The 25002-nt window shown below is 33.2% G+C and overlaps 6 protein-coding genes across 6 annotated transcripts; 3 read left to right on the top strand and 3 right to left on the bottom strand.

Moving 5' to 3' along the window:
* Positions 1-3654: 3654 nt before the first annotated feature.
* LOC106414086 (ethylene-responsive transcription factor ERF035) lies at positions 3655-4807 on the bottom strand. Its single transcript, XM_013854797.3, has one exon. The coding sequence runs from the start codon at positions 4585-4587 to the stop codon at positions 3841-3843; it is 747 nt and encodes a 248-aa protein (XP_013710251.2). The 5' UTR covers positions 4588-4807; the 3' UTR covers positions 3655-3840.
* A 2964-nt stretch (positions 4808-7771) lies between these two features.
* On the top strand, positions 7772-8628 carry LOC106352731. The gene is made up of 3 exons (XM_013792370.3): positions 7772-8072; positions 8151-8232; positions 8317-8628. The coding sequence occupies exons 1-3, from the start codon at positions 7833-7835 to the stop codon at positions 8334-8336; spliced, it is 342 nt and encodes a 113-aa protein (XP_013647824.1). The 5' UTR covers positions 7772-7832; the 3' UTR covers positions 8337-8628.
* A 4469-nt stretch (positions 8629-13097) lies between these two features.
* Positions 13098-14153, bottom strand: LOC106414360 (UPF0481 protein At3g47200-like). The gene has a single exon (XM_022691841.2). The coding sequence runs from the start codon at positions 14151-14153 to the stop codon at positions 13098-13100; it is 1056 nt and encodes a 351-aa protein (XP_022547562.2).
* A 916-nt stretch (positions 14154-15069) lies between these two features.
* Positions 15070-15979, top strand: LOC125575068. Its single transcript, XM_048741329.1, has 2 exons — positions 15070-15415; positions 15768-15979. Exons 1-2 carry the CDS (start codon positions 15070-15072, stop codon positions 15788-15790), a joined length of 369 nt encoding a protein of 122 aa, XP_048597286.1. The 3' UTR covers positions 15791-15979.
* Positions 15980-19940: 3961 nt separating this feature from the next.
* LOC106414877 (transcription factor DUO1) lies at positions 19941-22337 on the top strand. Its single transcript, XM_013855460.3, has 2 exons — positions 19941-21441; positions 21535-22337. Exons 1-2 carry the CDS (start codon positions 21242-21244, stop codon positions 22151-22153), a joined length of 819 nt encoding a protein of 272 aa, XP_013710914.3. The 5' UTR covers positions 19941-21241; the 3' UTR covers positions 22154-22337.
* A 20-nt stretch (positions 22338-22357) lies between these two features.
* Positions 22358-24793, bottom strand: LOC106415395. The gene is made up of 4 exons (XM_013856091.3): positions 24297-24793; positions 22986-23144; positions 22783-22891; positions 22358-22697 (listed from the first exon to the last, which is right to left on the bottom strand). The coding sequence occupies exons 1-4, from the start codon at positions 24759-24761 to the stop codon at positions 22501-22503; spliced, it is 930 nt and encodes a 309-aa protein (XP_013711545.3). The 5' UTR covers positions 24762-24793; the 3' UTR covers positions 22358-22500.
* Between the last annotated feature and the right edge of the window lie 209 nt (positions 24794-25002).

The following is a 25002-nucleotide window of genomic DNA, read 5'->3' as shown; positions in this document are numbered from 1 at the left end:
AAAAAATAAGTTGTCAATGTTCGTTCAAAACTTTTACCAAAAAATTGTTCAAAGTAAATTTTGAAACTAAAAGATTTATGTATTTTATATGGTTTATAGTTTAATTTAAAACGATATATATATATATATATATCAATATTAATAATTAATTAAATTATACTTTTTACTTATATAATTTTGTAATCATTTCAATGTGAAACTTTTAACTGTTTTAGTAATTTATAATCGTTTTTCAAAATTCAAAATACAACATATATAGAAAAATCTAAATTTTTTATTATATGGTTATTGTGGTTGTTTAATTTATTTAATAGTTTAAAATTAAACAAATATGATAGAATATACACTAATTTTTATCAAATCTTTATTATTCAAAATCATTAATTGTCATATATATACTTTAACCACATTAGGCAATTCCGTAATTTTATTTAAGGAAATAATGAAATACATTAATAATGAATTTATTGTTAGTTTAATAAAAAACTTATTATATAATTAGATGGACCAACATATTTCTCTAATGATTCTAAGAATCATCCTAGTGATGACATGTGGCTACAAAAAGAAGTTGTAATGCTTCTCAAATAATATATAGGGGATTTTAGGTGGTTTGTATTACTGTCTTTCTCACTAGTCAAGTTCATATAAGTTACAAAATAAATTATTCTGATATTTTTTTTTAGTTGGTAATGACTTCAAACGAACGTTTATGGATTTTTGTTGCTCGCCTTGATTTTTGTAACAAAATTCATTACCATTGTCATCTTAGTCTAGAAACTCATCTTCTTCTTTTTCTATAAGCATCAAGCAATAAACTAACCATTGTTTGTTTACTTTTACTCTATTATGAAGGAGATAAAGGTTGGCATAAACTAGAACTTGTCAGAAGTCAGAACAAAAGTTACAGTCAAAAACCTGATCATGGAAATGTCTATGTATGCTTCGGCACACGCAACGACAGAGAAGGAGACAACTTATCTTATGTTTTATTGTAAATAACAACCATTTCGATAACAAGAACAGTTTGATTTAGAATCATAATCAAACACACAAACTTACTAACACACTCTCTAACGAACTCGCCGACGTAAATTAAAAAATATGAGTTTGTAAAATTATGGAGAACAGAATAAGAACGTAGAACACACATAGAAGATAAACATATTATGAATATTTCTAAAATACTTCCAACTTCCATAATTCTATGAAAATAATATTTTCAGGATTTTATCAACTTACATAATACCATAAAAGTGATATTTCTCTTGTCTAATATGACGTATTTGTCTTGGTTTAAGTTATTCAATCTTGTTTGATTTTCATTATCAAATCCTGATGGAGTCCTTGACGCAATCACAACATATTTGAAACTCTTGTTTTAAAATTGTTTAATAGTTATTAGAATAGAATTAGTTAAGTTTTTTTTCATTCCTTTCAACTGGTTTTAATTTGTGGCTTTCATTCTTTTTCGTAGGCAACTGTAGTTTTCCCCACAAATTCTGTTTCCTTTTGATAGAGATGTGAGAGAATGTGTTAATTAATTAAGCTAACAATATGAATCTTTCGTCTCTTTTTTGCTTCTATTGTTGCTTTCATTTTTCTTCTTTCCGCTTGCTTGTTTTTTTCTTTTTGCCCACTTTATTCCAAAGATAAAGATCTCATGTTCTATACCGATGTGTTTTTATAATAATTCTTGGACTAATTTATGTGCATAACACAATACGAATTCAGCTCCTTGTAGTTTGTAAAATTTCGATTTGTAAGTTTTGATTTATAGTATTCTCCAAAGTCAAGTGATTCGTGTCGAGGCAGATACAGCTATTGTAATATATATCCACAATAATCAGAATCATTCATTATAAATGATAAGAATCGAAAAGATTAGGTATGTTTGTTAAGTATATATATAACTCACGGCTGAGGATCCCATTATCAAAAGAATCTCACGGTTAGAGCCTATATATACTGTATTAGTTACTTTAGTAGCAATAATTTGCTATCAAATAGTAGATACTTATGTCATTGCTAAAAGCCTAACCCCCCCCCCCCCCCAAAAAAAAAAAAAAAAAAGAGAGACTTATATCTTACATACATTCAATTCAATCCTTGACATCATGAGAGAATAGAATAAGGGTACATAAATTACACGACAAATTTAATATGCATGTAGAAATAATGTGATAGTGAGCTCACTACTGCATCCACTATCTTTATATGTTTCTTCATTAGTGGCCTCATAAGTCTACCAAAAGAATATACATATATGCTCATAGATTTGCTTTGTATATTTAAGAATATCACTCGTTTTCAACAAGATTTTTCCTGTTCCTGAGTCAAATTACGATTCCTAATCAACGTATAATATATCTTCCAAACTTCGAATGAAGTTTGGTTTATATATGTTTGAATACATTACAGAATTCTCCCATTTCTAAAGGTTTCTTTTGATTCTTTTGTTTCTTATATAGTTATATTATGTGGTGTTAATCCCAATGGCTTTGCACCAAATCTTTTAAAGGAGATAATGATTTGATTTTGCAATTTGTTAGAGTTTTACGATTTCAATCAAATGTGCATTGTTATTACTATTCGTATTGGATCCAATGAATGTGTTTGGGAATCCATAACAGTCGTGTTATGCCTCATTAACAGTGGATAAAGCAAGATGTTGGGCAAAAGCATCCTATTGTTATAGCATATATCCTTTCACCTTTCAAGAAAATTAAAGAAATGGAAATGAAAAAAAAAAGTGAAAGGTTATTTAACTTATTATAACTTTAAAAGGAAAAGAATGCAATGATGAACATGTGAGTCATGTTATATTCCCAAATCCCACTCTGAATATAATAAAGCGATAATTTAATCAAAAGCTTGTCTCCTTCACTTTCAATTTTGCAATCATCGTCTCATCAATGTCGACGGACACACTAGATATGACATATGTGGTACATGCGCTAAGCTCACTGTCGTTACTTGAAAGTTCAAACATACATAAGTAATATATTTAGCGGTTTATAAAATGTTTTGAGAGAAACAGTGTTGTGATCTTTAGGCGAAGCGGACCGATTGAGTGTAATGACATATCTTATCAAGCAACTTTAAACTTTAAATTGTTAATAATCTTGAGATTGAATATGCTAGCTTATCTAAGTACAATGGATGTTTGATTTACAAAATAATCATTCTGTTTATGTATATAGTCTTTTATCCGGCATTTTAATTTTACCTTTTAAAACAAACTATATAATTAGTGTGTATTAATGAAAAAGTTTACGGTTATATAATTAATCATTACCAAATTTTCACTAGTTTACCACTAAGCTAATATTAATTAAACTTTATCTAGTCAAACTTAGAACGCACTAGGGACTGCTAGCTAGAGACCGAATATGTTAATTTTTCCACAGATTATCCCTAAACTAATTAATATAAATGTCGAGAATATAGATTAATTATGTCCAATTATTCAATTAATATACATGTGTCGTAAGGGGATGCGATGCTCTTGGAGTCAAAATTCGTCTACACTCTTTAACATTCTCTAAATCTAGTGGTGAGCGAGAATGCAAGAAAAGACTTAAAAGTTCAAGAGTGTCACTATCAACTAACGTTGTCTTCTTGTTTTCCTGTGTTTATTTTTATGCTAAAATACGTTATGCCACTGCCACTTATTAGATTCACTTACATTACTTCAATTTTGAAACACTGACAATTATTCAAAACGAGCTCATTTTATCGCAAAGTAATTAATAACACACTCAAATGTAGAAAACATAACGAAAAACAAAAAATATATATACTGAAAATTAGTTAAAAGTAAAACCATCGTGCATGGAACTATACATCTAGCCAAGTGAACGGCTCTTCAAGCCGGAACACCACATCATCTCCGAAAAGCTGCCATGTGGACGTGCTGTCGTAATAACGAAACTCGTCATTTTGGTTGAGAAGTCCTTCCGTGAAAAGATCCGGCAAATCAAACACCGTCTCTTCGTTGCTTTCCTTGTCCGTACTCGAAGTCTCCGAAGTGTCCGAAGAAAAAATGAAACTGCTGGAAGTCGAAGACTGATCAGCCGTAGACAACTCAGAATGGCTTAGCTCCTCGACAAGTTTCTCATGGATAACCGGTTCTTTCCATGTGGTTTCTGCGGCTTTGGCAGCTGCAGCTTGTATATCCTTGGGAGAGCAGCTAACCGGACGAGGAAGCAAACCGGATAATTCAGGGAAATTGAGATAACCGGAGTTGCCTTTAATGGCTAAAGCCGCTACATCATGAGCTCGAGCTGCCATCTCAGCCGTTGGATAAGTCCCAAGCCATATTCTTGACTTCTTCTTTGGCTCTCTAATCTCTGACACCCATTTTCCCCAGCTCCTCTTCCTTACTCCTCTATACGGCGTCGGATTCTCGTTACCATCTCGACCGTTGCTCTTCCTACGTTTTCCGCCAGCTTCATTGTCCTGCACTAACGCTCTTTTGGATGAAGACCAAGATTCCGACGAAGATGTCATGGGGGCAACGGTGGAGGTTGTTACATTGTCTTGATGATGAGTAACACTACTCTCTATGTTGATTTGTTTTTCCATTTGAGTGTGAGAGAGAGAGAGAGATAAAGCTATAGGTTGCAACCTGAAGTGAGCTGCTATTAATATTCTTCCAAGTTGTAGTATTTAATAAGGTCCTTGTTTCGTATTATAGAGAAAGAAACATGACAGTCGTATATAAAAGCATATCTTTATTATTTCGTTAAAACTGGGTCCGGATGGCCAATCTACTGTCCACCATTTACTGCGAATAACTTATACCCATGTGAAATTAAATGGGAATAACGTGTCTCTTTATTTAATAAAAATCATATTCTATATGCCAGAAGAAAAGAAAAAAAAAACTAAAATCGAATAATATTTAGACGGCATTCATTGAAATGTTTCTCGTCTTATATATGGACCGACCATCGTGCATGTGCGTCACCTTAATAACCCACGAACTTTGGCTTTGAGTTGTGTGACGTCATTATTATCAATAAGTAACAGTACAATGTGCAGTGGCTACTTTTTATCTTCTTCACTATACAATTTTATATAGTATATAATAAGTAAGAAAAATACTATATTAAAGTTTGAGTTGGCCCACTTTGCTTTACAAGGAATTTGACGTATGTACTAATTAACTTGGACGTTGGTAATACACAATAGTCAAATTAGTAAAAAGTAAAAACAATTCAAACCACGAGAATCACGTTATCAACCGACCCCTTAGTCTTTTACCCATGCTCAGCTTTTATTTTCTTATTCTTCACAATCAATTTATTAAATTTTTCATATTTACCTAATTTTTTTTATTAAATTTATTAATATCGTTGCTAGCTCTTGTAAAATGAGTTTTTTTTTTGATAAAAATGTTAAATTTTATTACCATTTTATTTTTTGACAAAAAAACAAAGACAACAAGGAACATACACTAGACACACTCTATCTAAGAGACTAAGACTCAATCTAAGCTGAGCAGGGACCAACTACGAGCAGAGCATCTAACTAGAGGATACATCAAACTTAGAACAAACACTTGCCACAAAAGAGAAGCCACAAAAGAGAAACCATAGTTAAACTGAGAACTGAACCCGGTAGAATTCAGCAATGCCCAATGATCAGTTCTTAAAAAATTGGCTCCTCGAGAACAGCTTGTGAAAGACCTCCTAATCTGCAGCCATCACGGAGAGAGGAACACCCGAGCAAGCACATCCGCTTAAACAGAAGATGAGCATTATTTTGAGGGTATAGGGCAACTCCATCCCTAAGATGTTTAATGAGTTAATATTATTACTTTAAGATGTTTCTTTCGGAATCTTTGATCTAAACCTCTACAATGTATTTTCGACTGATTGAGCTGGCTATAATTTAACTTTTCATTAATACGCTTAAATCTGAAGATATGTTGTAGATATAAGGGCTACATCCTACATGTATATGTGTGTCCTTTTTTAACGGTTCGGCGCCACTATAGTAAACACTTTAACTTGCTAAAAACACTTAAATTTGCTAATGAATAAATTAAAATGAATAACAAAACATTAAAGAGAACCCAGCTTTACAATTGAAATCATTGAACAGTACTGTACTAATGTACTCCATGATTATTATTAGTTTATTTTCTGGTTTTAGATATTAAAATATATACACACATTTGTCTTGCCTTGTTGCTGAAGAATGAAGAACCTTGAGTACTGTCAAGTGTCAACTCTTTATTGATATAATATTCATATATATTCTTACAATGATGAATATTCATTTGTAAGACTGTGATTTACAACAAAACGACTGTCATTAACAAGGAAAACATGTGTTTAGAACACATGTGCTACACTTATATTTCAGCTGTCCTCACCTGTAAAGAAAAGCCACAAAAGCTGTTAAGTACTCTATTTAAAAAGTAAACAACCACAAATCTACAATTACAATTGTGAATAACAAGATTAATACCTAGACTATAAAGTTGCAAAACAATTTTAGGGTAAAAACAAAAAACCTACACACGTACAATTTAACCCAAGAAATACACACGTACAATACAACTAAAATGCAATTCAACTAAAATACAATGTACACACGCCAGAAGATGAGATACAGTTAGGAAATCTGATTATGATTACAATCATAACATGTAAACACAAACCGCATACATGAATCCATTTAGATACATGAATCCATTTCTAAATTTAAAAACAATCCTCACCAGAATTGGTCGAACCTAGCATTTTTCTGGGCCATACCAAATATTTCCTTCGGCCATACCTCCTTTTTTTTTCCCTTCGGCCAGACCTAATATTTATTTATATATTATAACTATAATGTAATGAGTAGTGACACCCTTAGTCAAAACCGATGGCTCTATTATTTTTTAAGAAATATAATATTCTTTTAGAGAATTTTTTTTTTGTTTTAAGAAATATTTTTCAACTTAAATCTAACAATGCCTCTCGCATTCAAGTGTCAGTTTTAACGACTAACGATGAGGTCAGTTTAGAAGCTAAACACACGTAAACATGATGATCAGTGGCGGAACTAGCCGAATCATTGAGAGGGGTCAATTTCCCTATAAGCATCTACTACATGAGTCAATGAATTAAGTTGGTGAAAATATTTCATTTTTTTCTTCAAAATACAAGTAAAAAGTTTTGTTCCTAAAAAATCATGTTGGTCAAGTGACCCCTGTGCTAAAGCACTGCCTCCGCCACTGATGATGATGATATTAGTATTTGAAATTTCGAACCTAGCCTTAGAGCAGGTTTCGACATAACGCTATGAGAGTTTAACATTTATAAGTCTACGTGTGTATTTTGTCTTGACTTCCAATTTTTTTTAAAGTAATATTTATAAGTTTTAGATTCTTAATAAAATTAAAATTTAATAGTAAATTTTAAATTTTCAAAACCGGCTCTGTCTCGCCTAAATATAGCTGCTTTCAAATTCATAGTAAAGTTTAGTGTGCTAACTTGTTTTCCTTTTTTCAACTTGTCATACAATAAAATTTATTGTGCATTTTTGTTAATCATTAAGCTATTTGTTGAACCAAAAGCATATAAATAATTTCTGAAAAAGTTTCGAACAAGCGCTCGTGGCCATGTTCGATACATCTCTTTCACTAAGAAGCAACTTGGAAGGTGTAATCAAAACCTTACTAGATCTCAATAAAAAAGGGATTGTTGGGCCTATAAGCCCACACCGAAGCCCAGTAAGCCTACAACGATCGTAAACTAGACACCACGAAATAAGGAATCTCGAAATCGGATTTCATTTCTCATTTCACCGTCTCCGCGGAAACGGCGACGGAGATGGAGGAACAGAACGACGCCGTTAGCCGCGGCGAGAGCAGTTTGTTCGATGGATCGGCTCACTGGTGGTGGGCGATGGGAAGCGGAGCTCAGATCATGTGGGGAGTGAGATGTATTCGGAGAGGTTACGCCGGCGATAACCGTTTGATGCCGGTCAAAGCCTTCGGAATAGCATCACTCTTCGTCGGCGCGATAGCCACCACCTCCGTCGCGTTTCTAAGCGCCTCTGGGATCCACACGGTTAGTCCTCGGGTTAAATCATTGATCTCTTTCTCTCTGTGTTTGTTCCAAATTGATGATGAACAAAACACAACACAGGTCCAAGATGCGATTGACATGGGAGCTAGCATCAGAACGAATCTGGGAATCACTCCTCAGATACCTGATAAGCAGATCACTGGTACGCCGTCGTTTAGGGGTTTATAAGTACAAAGGCCGACCAATGATTGTTTCTTTGATAATGTTCTGTTTTTTTTCAATGCAGAGGCGGACGATACATCATGAACACATTTCGAGTTTGGTTTCTCTTATAGAAGACGATCAAGTAACAGATTCAAGACCTGATTGTGCACGATTTTCTCAGTTGCTGTTAGCGATTCGTGTATGTCTCTATAGATTGACGAACTGTGTTCGTCTTTGTCTGAAATTTCAGCAAGGTTTTGTCTTTTTTTTTTTTGTGGAAGGGAAGAGATGTCATAAGTTATAGCTGACGTGGTAAAGGTTGTATGTTCTGTTTTAGTTCAGACTTCAGAGATTTAATAGCAACCAGAGATATGATCACGAAATTTTTATGTCATATAGTAGCTTCAAGATACAGATCAACTATCTTTATAGAGAGACCGCATGATGATTTAGTAGTACACACGAGTAGTTTGAAAATCAGAGACGAACCAAAGAGCAACGGTCAACGGACATCAAACCGTAAGTAGGGAGAGGTTCTGATTATAGCCAAGTGAAACATTGATATATGTATAGTTCAAGAAGATGTTCGGATTATAGCCAAATGAAACATTGATATATGACACATTTATTGAATATCTTTTTTTTGAAACACAATATCACAGTATTATTGAACTCTACCGGAATAAAAAATGTACAACATCACAGTATTATTGAATATCTTTTTTTTTTTTGAAACACAATATTATTGAATATCATAAAAGATTGATTGGTAACACATATATTCTCGAGAAAGAACACTTGATGTTGCTAGTTTCTACTAGCTAATTAAACAATTAGAACGACGAAAGAAGCTGATCAAAAAAAAAAAAAAGAACGACGAAAAGATATAAATTAAAACCGACACGAAGTATTCGACAATATGCAGCACGTTTTAGGGAGAAAGTAATTTCACTCCTTAATAACATCTATGATAGAAGTCACGGCCTGGATAAGACTCAGCAGCAATAGAAATGCAGCGACTAGGGTGGCTGTCCCTCTCCACAGGTTGCTGAAATACACACGCCTGAGGATGGAGCGTGACTTATTGCATGAATTCCCGTAGTGCTTAATGACTTTTGTTGCGATATCAGAATAGAAAGAGCCATTGTCCAAGACTCCCAAACAAAGCTTGTTCACCATCTTGGCCACGGAACCATGGTTCCCAAGCCAGTCCGTTATTATCCCTTACAAATATCAAAACCATCATGAATTTATACTCTTATATGAGGAGGAGCCGTGCCTTATAAATGAAATTTGAAACTCACGCTAATTATATGGCAACAACTTTTTGTGAAAAAAATATAGGGCATATTTATATATTCATAAACAAAATGCTTTATTTCTTCTCAACTTAAGTACGTATATACTAAATCACTAGCAATAATTTATGTCCTTATTTTCTACAATCTAATATATTAAAACAGAAGTCATGACTTCTTTTCATATGTGATTTTTTTTAGTTTTGATCATTTCTAGAAAATATCATATTTTACATAAGTTTATTATTATATATTTTAATATTTTTATCTTTTATTTAAAATATAAATGAATATATTTAAAATGTTGTAACAAAAAATTTTTAAAATCTTCTTAGAATCTTTTTAAATTTACTTTCGAAAATTATTTAGTTTAATTTAAATTATCATAAAATATAATTAAAAATTAAAATTGAATATAGTTTTGGTTTATAAACAAAAATTTAAATAAAATGAAATCAATTAATTTCAAAAATAAATTTAGTAATAGTTTTTAAAGATTTTATTAGAAATACATATTTATTTCTATTTTAATTTTTTCAAATTTGTTTTCTAATAAAATAAAAATCATGACTTTTTGATGAGTGACATTTTTATTGGGACCATCATTTAAATTTTCTATTAAATATATATCACTAATGCTAATATATATAATATTTTTAACTACTTTAATCATAATATATTTTATATCTTTTAATTTTTTAAAAAAAAAATTAAAATTCTAATAAATCTCTTGAAAAATATTATAATAAAATCTTAATTCTCATAAATTGAATATAAATATTTTCAACTAATTTTGTAATTAGTAATGAAATGTTACTAAGAGAATAAAATTATATCCTATTTTATCAATTTTATAATAATATTTATCATTTTAAAATAAAAAAGTTATATTGAACAAAATATGATAAAATTATTTTAAATTGATAAGTTAACATATTTTATTTTTATAAATAAAAAATATTTATGCTAAAAATATAATATGTTGGTAGAACGGGTTAATATTAGTAAACTATATAATACATGTATAAAAATTTAACTTATCTTAAACTTTTTTAATATACAATAATTTATTATATAAAATTAATAAACAATAAAAAAATTACTAAAAAAATCTAGAGATTTGAATTACGGAGCATGATTATAATAAATTAAATATAAAATTGTTTTCATATATGTTGTTTCATGCATTAAAAAATTTAGTTTAGTAATCAAACACAAATTCAATAGGACAAATATATAATAAGCAACATATATATGTGATGATTTTAATTTACAGCATGAAAACTATAAAATTATTATATTTGACATAATTATACAAACATTTAAATATGTGAGTAACATTAAAAATATATAATAATTATGTAAAACAAATATCTATATATATAAATGTGAAAATATATACCCGCACGGTTGTGCGGGTGGAAATCTAGTCTAATATATTAAAACAGAAGTCATGACTTCTTTTCATGTGTGATTTTTTTAGTTTGGATCATTCATAAAAAATATCACATTTTACATAAGTTCATTATTATATCTTTTAATATCTTATCTTTTTTATTTATACAAATTACTATATTTAAAATGTTCTAACAAAATCTTTTTAAAATCTTTTTAGAATCTTTTTAAATTTACTTTCGAAAATTAGTTAGTTTTAATTTAAATTATCATAAAATAAAATTATAAATTAAATTTGAATATAGTTTTGGTTTATAAACAAAAATTTAAATAAAATGTAATTAATTAATTTCAAAAATACATTTACTAATAATTTTTAAAGATTTTGTTAGAAATAAATATTTATTTCTATTTTCATTTTTTCAAATTTTTTTCTAATAAAATAAAAATCATGATTTTTTGATGAGTGATATTTTTATTTGGACCATCATTTAAATTTTATATTAAATGTATATCACTAATGCTAATATATATAATATTTTAACTACTTTAATCATAATATCTTTTATATCTTTTAATTTTTTTTAAAAAAAATTAAAATTCTAATAAATCTCTTGAAAAAGATTATAATAAGATCTTAATTGTCATAAATTGAATATAAATATTTTCAACTAATTTTATAATTAGTAATGAAATGTTACTAAAAGAATATAATTATATCCTATTTTATCAATTTTATAATAATATCTATCATTTTAAAATAAAAACGTTATATTGAACAAAATATGATAAAATTATTTTAAATTGATAAGTTAACATATTTTATTTTCATAAATATAAAATATTTATGCTAAAAATATAATATGTTGGTAGAACGAATTAATATTAGTAAACTATATAATACATGTATAAAAATTTAACTTATCTTAAACTTTTTAATATACAGTAATTAATTATATAAAATTAATAAACATTAAAAAAATACTAAAAAAATCTAACAATTTGAATTACGGATCATGATTATAATAAATTAAATACAAAATTATTTTCATATATGTTGTTTCATGCATTAAAAAAAGTAGTTTAGTAATCAAACGCAAATTCAATAGGACAAATATATAATAAGCAACATATATATGTGATGATTTTAATTTACAGCATGAAAACTATAAAATTATTATATTTGGCATAATTATACAAACATTTAAATATGTGAGCAACATTAAAAATTTATAATAATTATGTAAAACAAATATCTATATATATAAATGTGAAAATATATATCCGCACGGTTGTGCGGGTGGAAATCTAGTTACAATTAAGATGTTAACTTTTTGAATTTTTCCATAAGCTCATCTTCTTTTCTTTTACCATAATAATTATTTTTTCTTCATTTTATATGTTTATTTTTTATTTAAATATTTATGAATTAACATAAATCTATAATAAAAAGTAACCAAGTGGTCTTGGCCTAGTGATAAAAAAGTTTCGGTTGGAGCTTTCACTTTGAATTTGATTCCTTTTTGTCATCTGTAGATGTTTTAAGTGGCAAAAAACTTGAATTTCTATAGACCTCATAGTGATTAGTCTTTGGGTCTAGAAATCATTTGGATCACGCCACGATTATAAAAAAAAAAGTACATACTTTCTGTTGAAATGTTATTTCAAAAATTTATTCCCATTACTTCAAAATTTATCTTATATTTTTAAAATTTTAAAATGTTAATATACATTATAGACATACCTCAAAATTGTTAAATATTTTTTTTAGTAAAAAATATTATTAAATAATCTATGGTCTTCAAAATTTCAATCCCGGTTCACAATGAAAATGTTACCTTTCTCGACAAGTAAGCTCACGTCTTTCTTAGTGTCGATGAGGAAATCCAAGAACATGATGTAGTCAGAAACGTGAGAGTTTTTTTTTTTTTTTTTTTTTTTTGATTAACCAGGGGGTATCCCAGACCCATGGAGAGGCCCAGACTAATCCCCAAGGGGAGGTGCAGCCCACGGATAGACCCTCTCTCCGGATATTCAAATGGGCCCTAAAGCATGGACCCATATCCGTGTTGGGTGACCAGGATAATTGTGACTTAGTTTCGCACAGCAGGTGGATCGAACCTGAAACATGTTGGTGTCTCAGCCCCGTCTCCTTACCACTCGACCACAATCACCCGGTCGAAACGTGAGAGTTGAACGGGTAATGACATTGTTCAAGCGCCATTATGTTTCTAATCGTTATCTCCGCATCGTCATCAGCCAAGAACTTGGGTATCTTTAAAACACCCTTTTCGAATGTAACCAAGACCGACAAAGGGTTTTCCACGGCCTCAAATTTAATTCCCCCACCATCTAGCTTATCCGCATTATACATTTGATACATGGACTCGTAACATCTCTCAAAAGCATGATCTGGAACAGTCTCCACGCGGACACGCCTTAGCAAATCAGTGAAATGTCTGAACTTTGCGTCGCTTCCCTTCTCGTCTTGGAATTCAAAATGTTTGATGGTTAATTGGTGGAATGTCTTTTTGCGAAGTTTTGAAACTGTTGGATCAAAGAGTTTTTCAAGGATGAAGAATGGAATCTGGTTCTCGAGCAAGATTAAATCTCTATTGATTTCTTGTGCAAGACATGGTTCGTCAATGAGAGGATCCCATGTTTTCTCTGTTGTTGCTGCTTCCACAGAGCACCTCAACATGAACTCTAGTATAAAAACAGAGTCATGTAGGATCATCTCCACGAACTTTGGGGATTTAATCCAAGCCGTTGATTCCAGATAGCTTGCCCTGATCACAGCCTCATCTTCTTTGATCACTCTCTTGAATCCATCAATGATATTTTTCCCTTCAGGCCTTTTAGCGAATTCCGCTAGGTAAAACTTCTTGTGCTCTTCCATGTTTAAGTAGTCCATTAACCTTGCGTTTGTGATATCTCCACGAGACTTGAGAGCCTGGAGTTTCAAAGAATAGTGAAGAGGTCCGATGAGGACTGATTGAGGCGTGTATGCTTCGGGGCTAACTCGACGCAGACAGTTTGGGACTCGGTAGATACAGCAAAGGTCGGTAGTAGGAACCCGCCACACGCCTGGAACAGGTTTGCTCAACTCATGGTTTGTGCCGGATTCAAGATCCAACAATGGGTCCATAGGGTATGGATCGGCAGATGTAATCTTGTCTGAAGAATCTGAAGCCTGTCTCAAAATAGGAAGCGTTGAGAAATCCATGGCAGTAGAGGGGGATGAAGAAAGGTTACGACTTATAGAATTTTCACTCTTATTACTGAAAGATGGATAAGATAGAATGAAATAGTGTGTATATATATACACGTCATCATCACATGTGCTTAATCTGATAAAATAGTTAAGAACGAATATATTCCAAAACCTAATCACATCCCAAACTAGTTAATCCCTATTGGTGCCCCCAATGAGTTCGATCTCAATTATTGGTGCCCCAGTGAGTTTGAACTCAATTAATTATGGTATTTAATTTAAAAATGTATTAATTGCCTTAACGAGGAAGGTATTAATTACGGTGCAGTGCAGCTTTCCAAAATCCCAATTTCACGACTGGTATCAACTGTAGAAAAAGGGCCATGTGATAACATTTTATTATACTCTAGTCGTAATTAATTGCTATTGTGTTCTTTTTTAGGGTTATGTGCTTTCTTATTTTGTGAATATAAAACTGAATTTGACACGTTTTGACATTTGAATGATTAAATAAATACAGCAGATGCAATAAATAAAGAGAAATTGCACCGTACACACAAGACATATACGCTAATTAGGTAAATGCACTATTTACATTATCGAGGATGTCAGGAGGTGTTAGTTTTACATTTCTAACCTTGCTCACTTCATACTCACATCAACCGGTTACCTACTGTTCTTGTAATATAATTTACTTCTTTAATTATTTATTTTTTATTACCCAATCCAACACGTTACCTTTTTTGTGTCAGGCACGTAGATTTTTTTCAGTTATCGAAACTCGGTTATTGGCTTCGTAGTTGTGCATATCAAAAGTCTCTCACGTCATCCCCTTTTATATTAAGTTCTGTTGATCCATTGTTCTACTTCAATTCAACCATTCTAAATTAGATCTCAATTTTACACTTCAATTCAAAAATAAATTCAGATGGATGGAAGCGATGAACCTCCCTCTCCGCCCCCGTTTCCTCCTAGAATGTTTGCGCTAGGCGATGAACCTGTCGGCGTTACTCCTTACCACAAACCTACATGCATTCGGAAAATTCTCAACGCCCTCGAACCAGATGAAGCTCAGACTATCAGGGAGACCCAGTTCGGAAAGCTTGTCGAAATTGCAGACAAACCCTCGTTTTCTGGCCGGTTTGGTCGGTTCCTGTTATCCCGACAATTGAAGGTGGCGAAGAAGCACGAAGTTCGGTTTCTATTTGCTGGCAAACCGGTTAGATTCTCACAATTGAAGGTGACGGACCGACAATACAGGTGGAGAAGACATGGTAAGCCATCCTCCTTTTCTCCAGAATTATCCATATTTATATTTGGATTTTGGCATACTAATATTAGCAACAATGCACTCCATAATAAATTGCTACGAATGTACTTAGCTTTTATTCATAAAGATTGCACACTATGTTTTGTTTGATCTGCCAAAGACGTTTGTTTCCCGTTTTGTTTGGATTTTAATTTGCTCATGTTAGCAACATACTTTTGCTCACTACCTTGCTATGAATTTTCTTAGCTTCTATTTATAAATATTGCTCTCATTATGTTTTGTTTGAACTCTACAAATTGCAACACATTTTCTTGTTTTTATTTTTTTTAACATTGCTATTCATGTAAATGTTTCAGATTCCAGTTACCGACAATCGTGAGGCTGAAGAAATCCGTGAGGGTGATGGGACCGACAATACAGGTGGAGAAGACATGGAAAGACATCCTCGTTAGTTTCAGAATCGTCCAAATTTATATTTGGATTTTGAAATACTAATATTAGCAACAATACACTCCACACTACCTACATTGCTACGACTGTACTTAGCTTCTATTCATAAAGATTGCAGACACCATGTTTTGTTTGGACAGTCAATGATGTTTGTGTCCCTTTTTGTACTGATTTATCTATATATAATAACGAATCCTTGTTCTCCCTTATCAACTTCCTTTTTGTAGCGATGACACTCCATAACTAACTTTAAATATATTCATCCAGTATTATTCTTAGCCGGCTACAAACGATTCAAAGACGTTAACTTAAATAATTGGCCACAATGACAATGGAGCAAACTAATATTTTAGTTAACTAGACAGCTTCTGTAACTAGTATTAATAAAATATCACGAAACAAGATTCTGTAACTATAAAGTCTACAATCAATACACATAAACGGAGGAGTGGTATTGGTTTTGTTAACTAGACAGCTTTTTTATGGTGAGAGTTTGCTTGTTGGCTTCCTTTTATAGACAAACCCCGTTAGCAGTTGAGAGTTGACGCTACACCTGCATAAAAAAGTGTTACACGGTCACTAAACGGTATAGCTTACAATACTTTATTTAACGCGCTAACATATCTAACAAATCTTCGACACCAATATTTGCTAACTAATTTAATATTTTAACACAGGACCAGTGCAAAGTTTCCTTTAGTTTGTTAATAACCTTTTTAGCATATGCAATAATCTTCCGATATACATGCTAAAAATTCTAGAATATCTATTTAACATTCTTTTTAGCGGTTATTACTTTTTAAAGCTGGTTACCTTAGATTTTTGTTTGCTAACCTAAACCCAAAAACATGCTAACTTTTTGCTAAATTTGCTTGATTTACCCAAAGGTAAGCCGTTGCCGGACGGTCTAATCGGTATTCCACCGAAAACATACCGGAGACAGGAAAACGCGACAGAGAGAATTTGGCTTCCACAATAGCTTGATTCAGCACAGACGAAATCAAAAACAACGCTTCAAAACATCAAACCCAGAACCAATCGAATCAAACAAATAAAAGCAAACGAAAGTCTCAAATCCTTGCATGCAAATCAAAAGCTTGAAGATGATTGAACCCTAACAGAGAGGGCAGGATGAAACAAATCGATCTAAGATTTTGATCCGATTGAAACCTTTCTAAAAGAGAAGCGAGGTTGATTCAGAGAAACTGAAAAAAAAAACAAATAAAAAAAAAACAAAACCAGACAAGACATTGCCGAAGACAAACCTGATATACGGGTTGAAAACCTCACCAGATTGATCAAGCATGGGAAATAACGCAATTTTCTCTCTCTCAAAAATAATAGAGGGAAGAAAGAGAGAGAGATCCATTGCTTTTCGCTAATTACTTTTTATTTCATTTAGCTTATGACCTATTATCACCGGTTTTGTCGTGATCTCTTTTTTATAGACATAAGGTCAGTTTTGACATTTTCTCTATGTTGGATCCCCACAACTTTTGTGTCATAGGCATTTGCCTAATTTGCTACTTCTTATATGATATTGGGCTAATTCACTCATAAATAAAAGGTAGAACACTACTTTTGGCTGCCACAGATTCAACCCATCTTCTACATTTTAAATGATATACTAATGTTAAAGAACTAAGAGCATGATTAATCCTAGCACCCCAAATGGGGTGCTTAATTATTTTTTTTTTTGGTTTTTTTTTTCTGATTTAAAAAAAAAAAATTAAAACAAACTAATCGCGGGCCGCCACGTGTCAGTGGGGCCCGCGATATAGCTCAAGCGCCGGCGCCAGATCTGGCGTCTTTGGCATCACTTCTTCTCCTTCTCTGGTGGAACCCACCATTAAGCACTCCTCTTAGCACCTGCAATAATCCTGCTCTGAAAAAGCTAGTTAACATTTAATTGAGCGTTCGAAAGCCGTATAGCCCCAGTGATCGTTATCAATTACTTAATATCAATGTTCAAAAAACCGGTAGACGGTATCTAATACTGTTTATAAGAAATTATTGATTGTGCAGATGTTTAACCAATGTTTTGAATGTTTATATATCAATAATTTTTTTTAAAAAAATGTTCAATTGCATGATAAGTAATAATAACGTTAGTTTCTCAGTTGGAAAAGTTTCTTATTTTCACTCCAATTGCATGAAATTTATTGAATTAGGGGTTTGAGAAAAAATTAAGGAGTTTTAGATTTAGTGGAGTTTAGATGCGATTTGAAGATTTTGTTTGGGAATTGAAGATTTTTGTGAGAATTTAGATGGGTGATTTTGACGGGATTTTTAAACCATTGGATTATCTTTAAACATAATGTTGAAGCTAGCTAATTTTAAAAGAAAACACAAAATGGCTTCCCCCAGTTCCAACTACACCATGAAACCTTTGCTTGTGTCGTCTAGAATATTAGATTACTAGTCAGATAAATCCCAGCCACAATATTACTAGGCTATTAATGATGGCCGGAAGTGAAATACAAGTTTCAGAACTGATATTGTTTGCTCTGGTCAAATTCCAGTCTAAATATGGGTTTGAAGTTTAGTTGGATGATTAATCAAGTGGAGGTGATGTCACGAGACTCACGACCATCATAGATGTGTTCTCCAGGCATGTCCCTTATTGTTCAAAGGATTTAGCTTAAGGAAAAGAGAGAACAAGAATGTTAAACGATAAAAACTAAATAATAAGTAAAACAAGTAAAACGTAAAGAGAGAGGTGAGAGAAAGTATTTCTCTCTCGGTTCTCTCTTTCCCCAAGCCCCTTCCCCTCGTCGTCCCTCTTCTGTATCTTCTCCGGTGGCCGACGGTGGGCCTCGTCCCGTCGGTCGCCACCCCCACTTCGCCCCGCCGTATCCAATCCTCTCCCTGTCAAGATACGGTCACTTCACCTCCTCTTTGCTTCTCCTTCTCTGGTTTTCACCGGATTGCGGCCGGATCCGGTGACCAAATCGATTTTTGGGTGTGTCCCCAATGTCTCTGGAGAGAGGGCGAGGTCGTGACTGTCCGGAAGCTTACAGGAGGCACCAATTGTTTTGTAGATCTAGGGTTTGTTTTGTCGCGGTTCTGGGTCAGATCTGTGTCGGAGGTTTGCCGGACCGAGAGCGTCGCTGCCTCTCTTCCACCGGGTTATCGCCTCCTCTGCTCTCCCCTGTCTCTCTCTCTTCGGTTGCTGTTGCAGGTGCTTCCCCATCTTCGTACTCTGGTCCGAGATGTAAAGGCGAGTCTGAGGAACTCGTTGGGGACCTCCTCCCGTTCTGATGTCTGAGCATTTACCATGGTGTTTGGTTGGTGATCCTTTCGATGGGTTCAAGATGGTCTAGGGTTCGTGCCGTTCTCTCTTTCGTCAGATCTCCATAGTCGGGTCTAGCCTCTCTTCCACCTGCTGATTGGAGCTTTCGTCTCCTCCGCCCTTCAAGTTTCAGAAGGAAGCCGTCAGCCGTTACCTGCCTTTCCGATGCTCTGCAGCCAATCCTTCTGTGCGGTACTTGCGTGATGGGACCGGAGCTGAGCTGTATAACCTCCGCTTCCATCAGCCTGTCCCTCACCTGCTCTTCATCTCCTGGCTTATTTGTGTTGGGTGGGACTCACAGGGACACGCCTTGCCGTCTTCTGGAGTGGACAGCGTCTGGAGTAGATTTCACTGGGTCTCGAAGGCCGGACCAAGGCTTGGTCTCCCTTGCTTCGCCTGTCGCCCCTGTTGGAGTCGCCTTCGGGATGGTCTGCGGGTCCTTGGACCATTCTCCGGTTGAATCCTCCATTGATCTCTGTTGTTTGATGCAGGTCCCGGCATCATGTCTGTTCCGAGATCTACTGAAGCTAAATGTTTGCTCCTGGTATCTTCAATTGTCAAGCTTTGGTCACATTCTTTGATTGTGATCAAACCTTTCATTGTCCTAGAAGAGTCTTTTTTACCTTTTTTTGTGGCTCTTTTAGGCAGCTTGCTTTGATAAGCTTCTTAGATGCTAGGATTTGATCTTTCAAAACCTTTGTATCCCCTGTGTCATTAGTTTCTAATGAAAATTCACATACTTAACAAAAAAAAAAAAAAAAAAAAAGAGAGAACAAGCGCACTTGTACCTGCAAGGCTGCAATTAAGAAATAGGCAAATGAGGTGCTTCACTTGGTGCAAGACTTAAAATATGTAGCTTTTTCATTGTGGTCAGCTATACAAAACCTCAAACAGAGGCGGTCCAAGCTATTAGCAGAATGCAAAAAGACAAAGGATTGTGTTAAACATGCGACGACAGAACCCGAGATTCTTGCGAGGCATAGTTGGAAACACAAGGGACATGATAGAACCTCGCTGCTCTTCTTCATCGCTTCTCTTCTCTGTTCAGATATAGTGTTTGCTTTCTCGATTTCTCTAGCTTAATCATTCGACAGATCCGAATCGCTCACATTTTTCTTCTTCTTGTCCCCGTGTGGCCACCGCGTCCTGTAATCATATAGCAGGAGGAGCATCTGCTCTGAATTCACTTAGATGGCTCAGATCCAGTAGCTTGATCAATGTGATCTGCAATTCGTCCTTGATAAGTATGTTAATCCTTCTTCCTTCTTTGTTCACTCTGTTGTTTCTGGGATCAAACCACAAGTCAAGTTGTCTAGCCTTAGCACAGAGAATTCATTCAAGGTATATAAATAAATCGATAACTTAAAAAAGAATCCATAGAAGAAGCAAAGAATTGAGAACGTGACATGCTCAGTAAAGTTAGTTAACGTCCTGGTTTTTGGTCGAAAGTTCAGTGAAGAAAAATAAAAGCTTTTCTGATCAGTTTTTCAAATACCATCTCAAGAGATGAAATTTATCTCCATGAAATTTTAACTACAAATAATTTTCAGATAATTCCAAATAACTTCTCAGATATTTTATTTGATGAAATCCTTATTTTCCAATAAGAGGTGATTTGATAGAATTTGTATAAATGATAAAATCAATAAGCAAGGATTTAAGATAATTTTTATAAATCACATATCCAATAAGCTGAGATTTGAAAAAAAAATGAAATCTCACCAATTTTCATTCCAATAAGCCCCCTTTGACAATTCAGTCATTAAAAGTACGTAAAACACAAGTACGTAAAAGACAAGTACGTAAAGTTTGCATGAGATGTGCATGCAATCATGAAGATCGAAAATAATGGGGCTTTACACGGGCTCACTAGATTTGGGCTTAGTTTTGGGCTAGTAAACCGATAAATAACATGAGAACATTTTAATAATTCGAGAGAGAAACTCGGAGAGTGGAGGTACTGAAAGTGGAAGGCATAGAGGGGGTAATGGGGGATAACTGCTTCTAACCGTTACTACAAAAGCGAAATAAACTCCCTTTAACATTTTTGTGTAACTGAGAGAAGTATCTATCTATCCATTACTACAGATGAAGAAAATGGAAGCGACGAAGAAGGAAGATATCAAGAAAGGTCCATGGAAAGCCGAAGAAGACGAAGTGCTCATCAACCACGTCAAGCGTTACGGTCCTCGTGACTGGAGCTCCATTCGATCCAAAGGCCTTCTTCAACGCACCGGAAAGTCATGCCGTCTCCGTTGGGTCAATAAACTCCGTCCCAATCTCAAAAAGTAATAAACTTTCTTCCATCCCTTCCTCTCTCGTCTTCTTCTTCTATTTTTAGTTTTGCTTGCTTAACAAGTTAGGTGTCTTTCTATTTAAAGTGGCTGCAAGTTCTCTGCCGAGGAGGAGAAGACGGTGATTGATTTGCAGTCGCAGTTTGGTAACAAATGGGCGAGGATCGCCACGTATCTACCGGGAAGAACTGATAACGATGTGAAGAACTTCTGGAGCAGCAGACTAAAGAGACTCGCTAGGATCCTCCATAACTCCTCTGATGCATCGAGTTCAAGTTGCTTCAATCCAAAGCCTAACAAGGGCAAAAACGTCAAACCAATCCAGTCTCAGAGTTTTGGTCTTGTTGAAGAAGAGACTAGAGCTTCTTCTGCTACCACTTCCAAGATTCTTCCTTACTCATCACCATTATCAGACCAAGTTGATGATGAAGCCTTGATCAGGTCGCCGGAACTGGGTATTAAGTTAGAGAATCATCAGCCTTTTACCTTTGGGACTGATCTCGACGACCCTTTTTTCTACGATATACTTGGACCGGCTGATTCTTCTGAGCCCTTGTTCGGCCTTCCTCAGCCGTTTTTTGAGCCCTCTCCGGCTCCGAGAAGGTTCAGACATGTTTCGAAAGATGACGAAGAGTCTGATGTTTTCTTACACGATTTCCCTGCTGACATGTTTGATCAAGTTGATGATCAAACTAGGAGTCCTTAGATTGTGTGCTTCAAGGTTTTTATTGTGGTTGGTTCTTGTTTTCTATTAGACTGTTTCCTTTTGTGTGTTTAGGTCTAATCTGACTAAGACTTTAACTAGCTTTGTTTGTTCAGCAAGCAACAATCTAACTACATTATTATGTAATGACAACTCTTGTTTGTCTGTTTAATATGAAAGTTAAGTTTTTTTATGTGCCTTAAGAAGTGTCAAACCTTATTAAATTGAATGATAACATTGAGCCATGATTAATAGCTCATACAAAAGCAATTCAAATACAAATAGAAGCAATAAATGTTAAAAAAATACAAATAAAAGTGTACAGAAACAGAGGAACTGATGAACATTGGCTAAATCGGTGTTTGGATAGTGACAGGATCATGACTAAACCTGATTCCAGATTGAGAAACCTCATACTCCCCAGTTTCAACAACAGACCCATCTTTACTTGACACCTCTCTTCTCAATTGAACATAAGCACAATAGTCTACTTCAAGGACGGTTGTATCTTTATAGAAGTTTGAAAATGTTGTTACCAATCCTTCCCCTAAATAATTTCATCAAAGAGGCTTAGAGTGAGAAAACAAGTGGGTGAGAGAACACAAGTAAAAAACGGTCAGGAACTTGCTTACCGTGGGTGATTAAGAGCAAGTTCTCTGTAGGATACTTATCGGCAAGAGTCTTTACAACTTTAACATATCTTTCTCTGCATTTTTCCTTAGACTCTCCCCATTGTGGTATCTGAACAGAAGTAACAAAAGGGTTATAACAACTTTATATATAGAAAGGTAGAAAAGTCAAAACTTGGAAAGTTTCTATTTATAGAAAGCAGTACCTCTTTATAAATAGGATCCACATTATGATCCACCATCCCTTCAGGAAACATAGCTTCAAGATCCGAGATATTGAAGTCAAATTTTCCATCTATAGGAGAAACCTCAGGCCATATAGCCACCGAGTTCATCATCTCACACAAGCCGTATTCAATAGCAACCTGTGTAATAAGTTAATAAGCAACTAGATTTTTCACCCGCACGGATGTGCGGGGTAGATTTTTATTTTATAAATATATAATAGATATCATAGCAAAAATTACAAAGATATAATTTACATTTTAGTGTTATATATTGTATAAATCTATAATGTTATTGGTTATGTTTCTTATTTGATATTATTAATGTATAATGATTTGTTTTATACATTTTACTTTATTATTAACTGTTATTATATATTAATATATTTTCGAGTTTGGTAAAATAAATTCATAGTATAAAATAAACAAATTTAGAATATCCTTTATTTTTTTCTAATTTTTACAGACTGAATACAATATATTTTAAAATTTTATTTAGTTATACTATAGAACTGATATTTTCTTAGGATAATTTATATTTCTATGTTATTTATTTTAGTGTATTTTAGGATTTTATAAGTAAATAGATTATAATAATACTATATTATCAATTATGAAATCAATCGTTGCATTAATTTAAAAATATTTTAAAATTTTATTAAGATTTTGTTAGATTTTTTCCAACATATTTTGTTATAAGTAAAAATAAAATTTGAATTTACAGTTGAAATTTATTTATTAATATCTATATAATTTATAAGATTTTTTAGAAATGTTATATATTAAATAAATTAACTTAAATAATCAAATATATGTAATTGATGAAATAGACCTAGTATGAATTGTTTATGGTATTTATTTTAATAAAGAAGATATAGATTATAATTATAAAATTTGAAAAATAGCATACACTTTTATTTTATTTTTTTAATAATAAAATCTTATTTAACTTAATGTATAATAGTATATATTATTAATTACGAAATTAATCAATGGTTTTAATTTAAATAAAATATTTTAAATTTTTAGAAAGATTTTGTTAGATTTTTTCTCAATACTTTGTTATAATTAAAACTAAAATTTAAATTTACAGTTAAAATTGATTTATTATTAATATTTTTATATATTTAATAAATTAATGTAAAAAATTAAACAAATGTAATTAATGAAATGGACATAATAAAACTAATATGACTTTTTTAGGGTAGATAAAAATGGTACTTTTCTTTTAATATATAAGATTATAACAAACATCTCAGCTGACTTTAAGCAATAAGCAGATGATGATCTGACCTTGAGCTTTGTTTTATCAATGGAAGACATGGCGTTGGGGAGGGAGGAGAGAGCTGCCACCACCTGGGAAGCTGTCTGAATACATCTGAGGAAAGGAGAGACGAAGATGCGGTGAATGGGAAACCCGGTCTGACTTCCGATCCTTTGACCGGTTTGAAACGCTCGAACCATGCCGTCTTTAAAGAGAGGAGGATCCCAAGGTCTAGCAGCCTTTGCTGCCCAATCTGGGTCGAAGTTGTCGAGTCGGTGTCCGTGACGCATCACATAGACGTGTTGGTATCTATCCATTGTTAGATTTGCTAGTAACATATGGGAGGTCTTATTTATATATATGCAACGAGATTTTGTTTTTTTTTTTTGTTTTTGAGTCTTGACTTTTGATTTACTTTGCATCAAAGTTTTCAAGGAAACTCTTGTAGTTGGCACGTTATTCTCACAAAAGAAAACTGCGAGGAATTGATCCATAACTTACAGAGAAAGCTATTAGTATTTTGTGTTTATCCGAGTCACTGAAACTACTACGAAGTTTTTTTTTTTTTGTAAAACAACTACTACGAAGTTTACATGTATATTTAATCTAACACTATTAGAAACCACCAAGCATGAACTGGATTAGTCGTGGAAAGAGTACTTCCGTGTAATGACGGCTAATTGGATATATTGTATTATAAAAATATCATAAAGGGACACGACAAAGCAAGTGGAG

The sequence above is a fragment of the Brassica napus genome, chromosome A9 (genome assembly GCF_020379485.1).
Source record: "Brassica napus cultivar Da-Ae chromosome A9, Da-Ae, whole genome shotgun sequence".
NCBI lineage: Eukaryota > Viridiplantae > Streptophyta > Magnoliopsida > Brassicales > Brassicaceae > Brassica > Brassica napus.
Note: the sequence above shows the minus strand (reverse complement) of the source record. Positions and strands in the feature narration are given on the sequence as shown.

What these genes read in the sequence shown, in the direction of transcription:
- LOC106414086 (XM_013854797.3), bottom strand. Translation starts at nt 4,587, where the DNA reads ATGGAAAAACAAATCAACATAGAGAGTAGTGTTACTCATCATCAAGAC.
- LOC106352731 (XM_013792370.3), top strand. Translation starts at nt 7,833, where the DNA reads ATGGAGGAACAGAACGACGCCGTTAGCCGCGGCGAGAGCAGTTTGTTC. An exon ending in GCGCCTCTGGGATCCACACG is followed by an intron (nt 8,073 to 8,150) that starts GTTAGTCCTCGG and finishes AACACAACACAG; the next exon opens with GTCCAAGATGCGATTGACAT. An exon ending in ACCTGATAAGCAGATCACTG is followed by an intron (nt 8,233 to 8,316) that starts GTACGCCGTCGT and finishes TTTTCAATGCAG; the next exon opens with AGGCGGACGATACATCATGA.
- LOC106414360 (XM_022691841.2), bottom strand. Translation starts at nt 14,153, where the DNA reads ATGGATTTCTCAACGCTTCCTATTTTGAGACAGGCTTCAGATTCTTCA.
- LOC125575068 (XM_048741329.1), top strand. Translation starts at nt 15,070, where the DNA reads ATGGATGGAAGCGATGAACCTCCCTCTCCGCCCCCGTTTCCTCCTAGA. An exon ending in ATACAGGTGGAGAAGACATG is followed by an intron (nt 15,416 to 15,767) that starts GTAAGCCATCCT and finishes TAAATGTTTCAG; the next exon opens with ATTCCAGTTACCGACAATCG.
- LOC106414877 (XM_013855460.3), top strand. Translation starts at nt 21,242, where the DNA reads ATGAAGAAAATGGAAGCGACGAAGAAGGAAGATATCAAGAAAGGTCCA. An exon ending in CTCCGTCCCAATCTCAAAAA is followed by an intron (nt 21,442 to 21,534) that starts GTAATAAACTTT and finishes TTCTATTTAAAG; the next exon opens with TGGCTGCAAGTTCTCTGCCG.
- LOC106415395 (XM_013856091.3), bottom strand. Translation starts at nt 24,761, where the DNA reads ATGGATCAATTCCTCGCAGTTTTCTTTTGTGAGAATAACGTGCCAACT. An exon ending in TTGATAAAACAAAGCTCAAG is followed by an intron (nt 23,145 to 24,296) that starts GTCAGATCATCA and finishes CTTATTACACAG; the next exon opens with GTTGCTATTGAATACGGCTT. An exon ending in CTTGCTCTTAATCACCCACG is followed by an intron (nt 22,698 to 22,782) that starts GTAAGCAAGTTC and finishes GAAATTATTTAG; the next exon opens with GGGAAGGATTGGTAACAACA.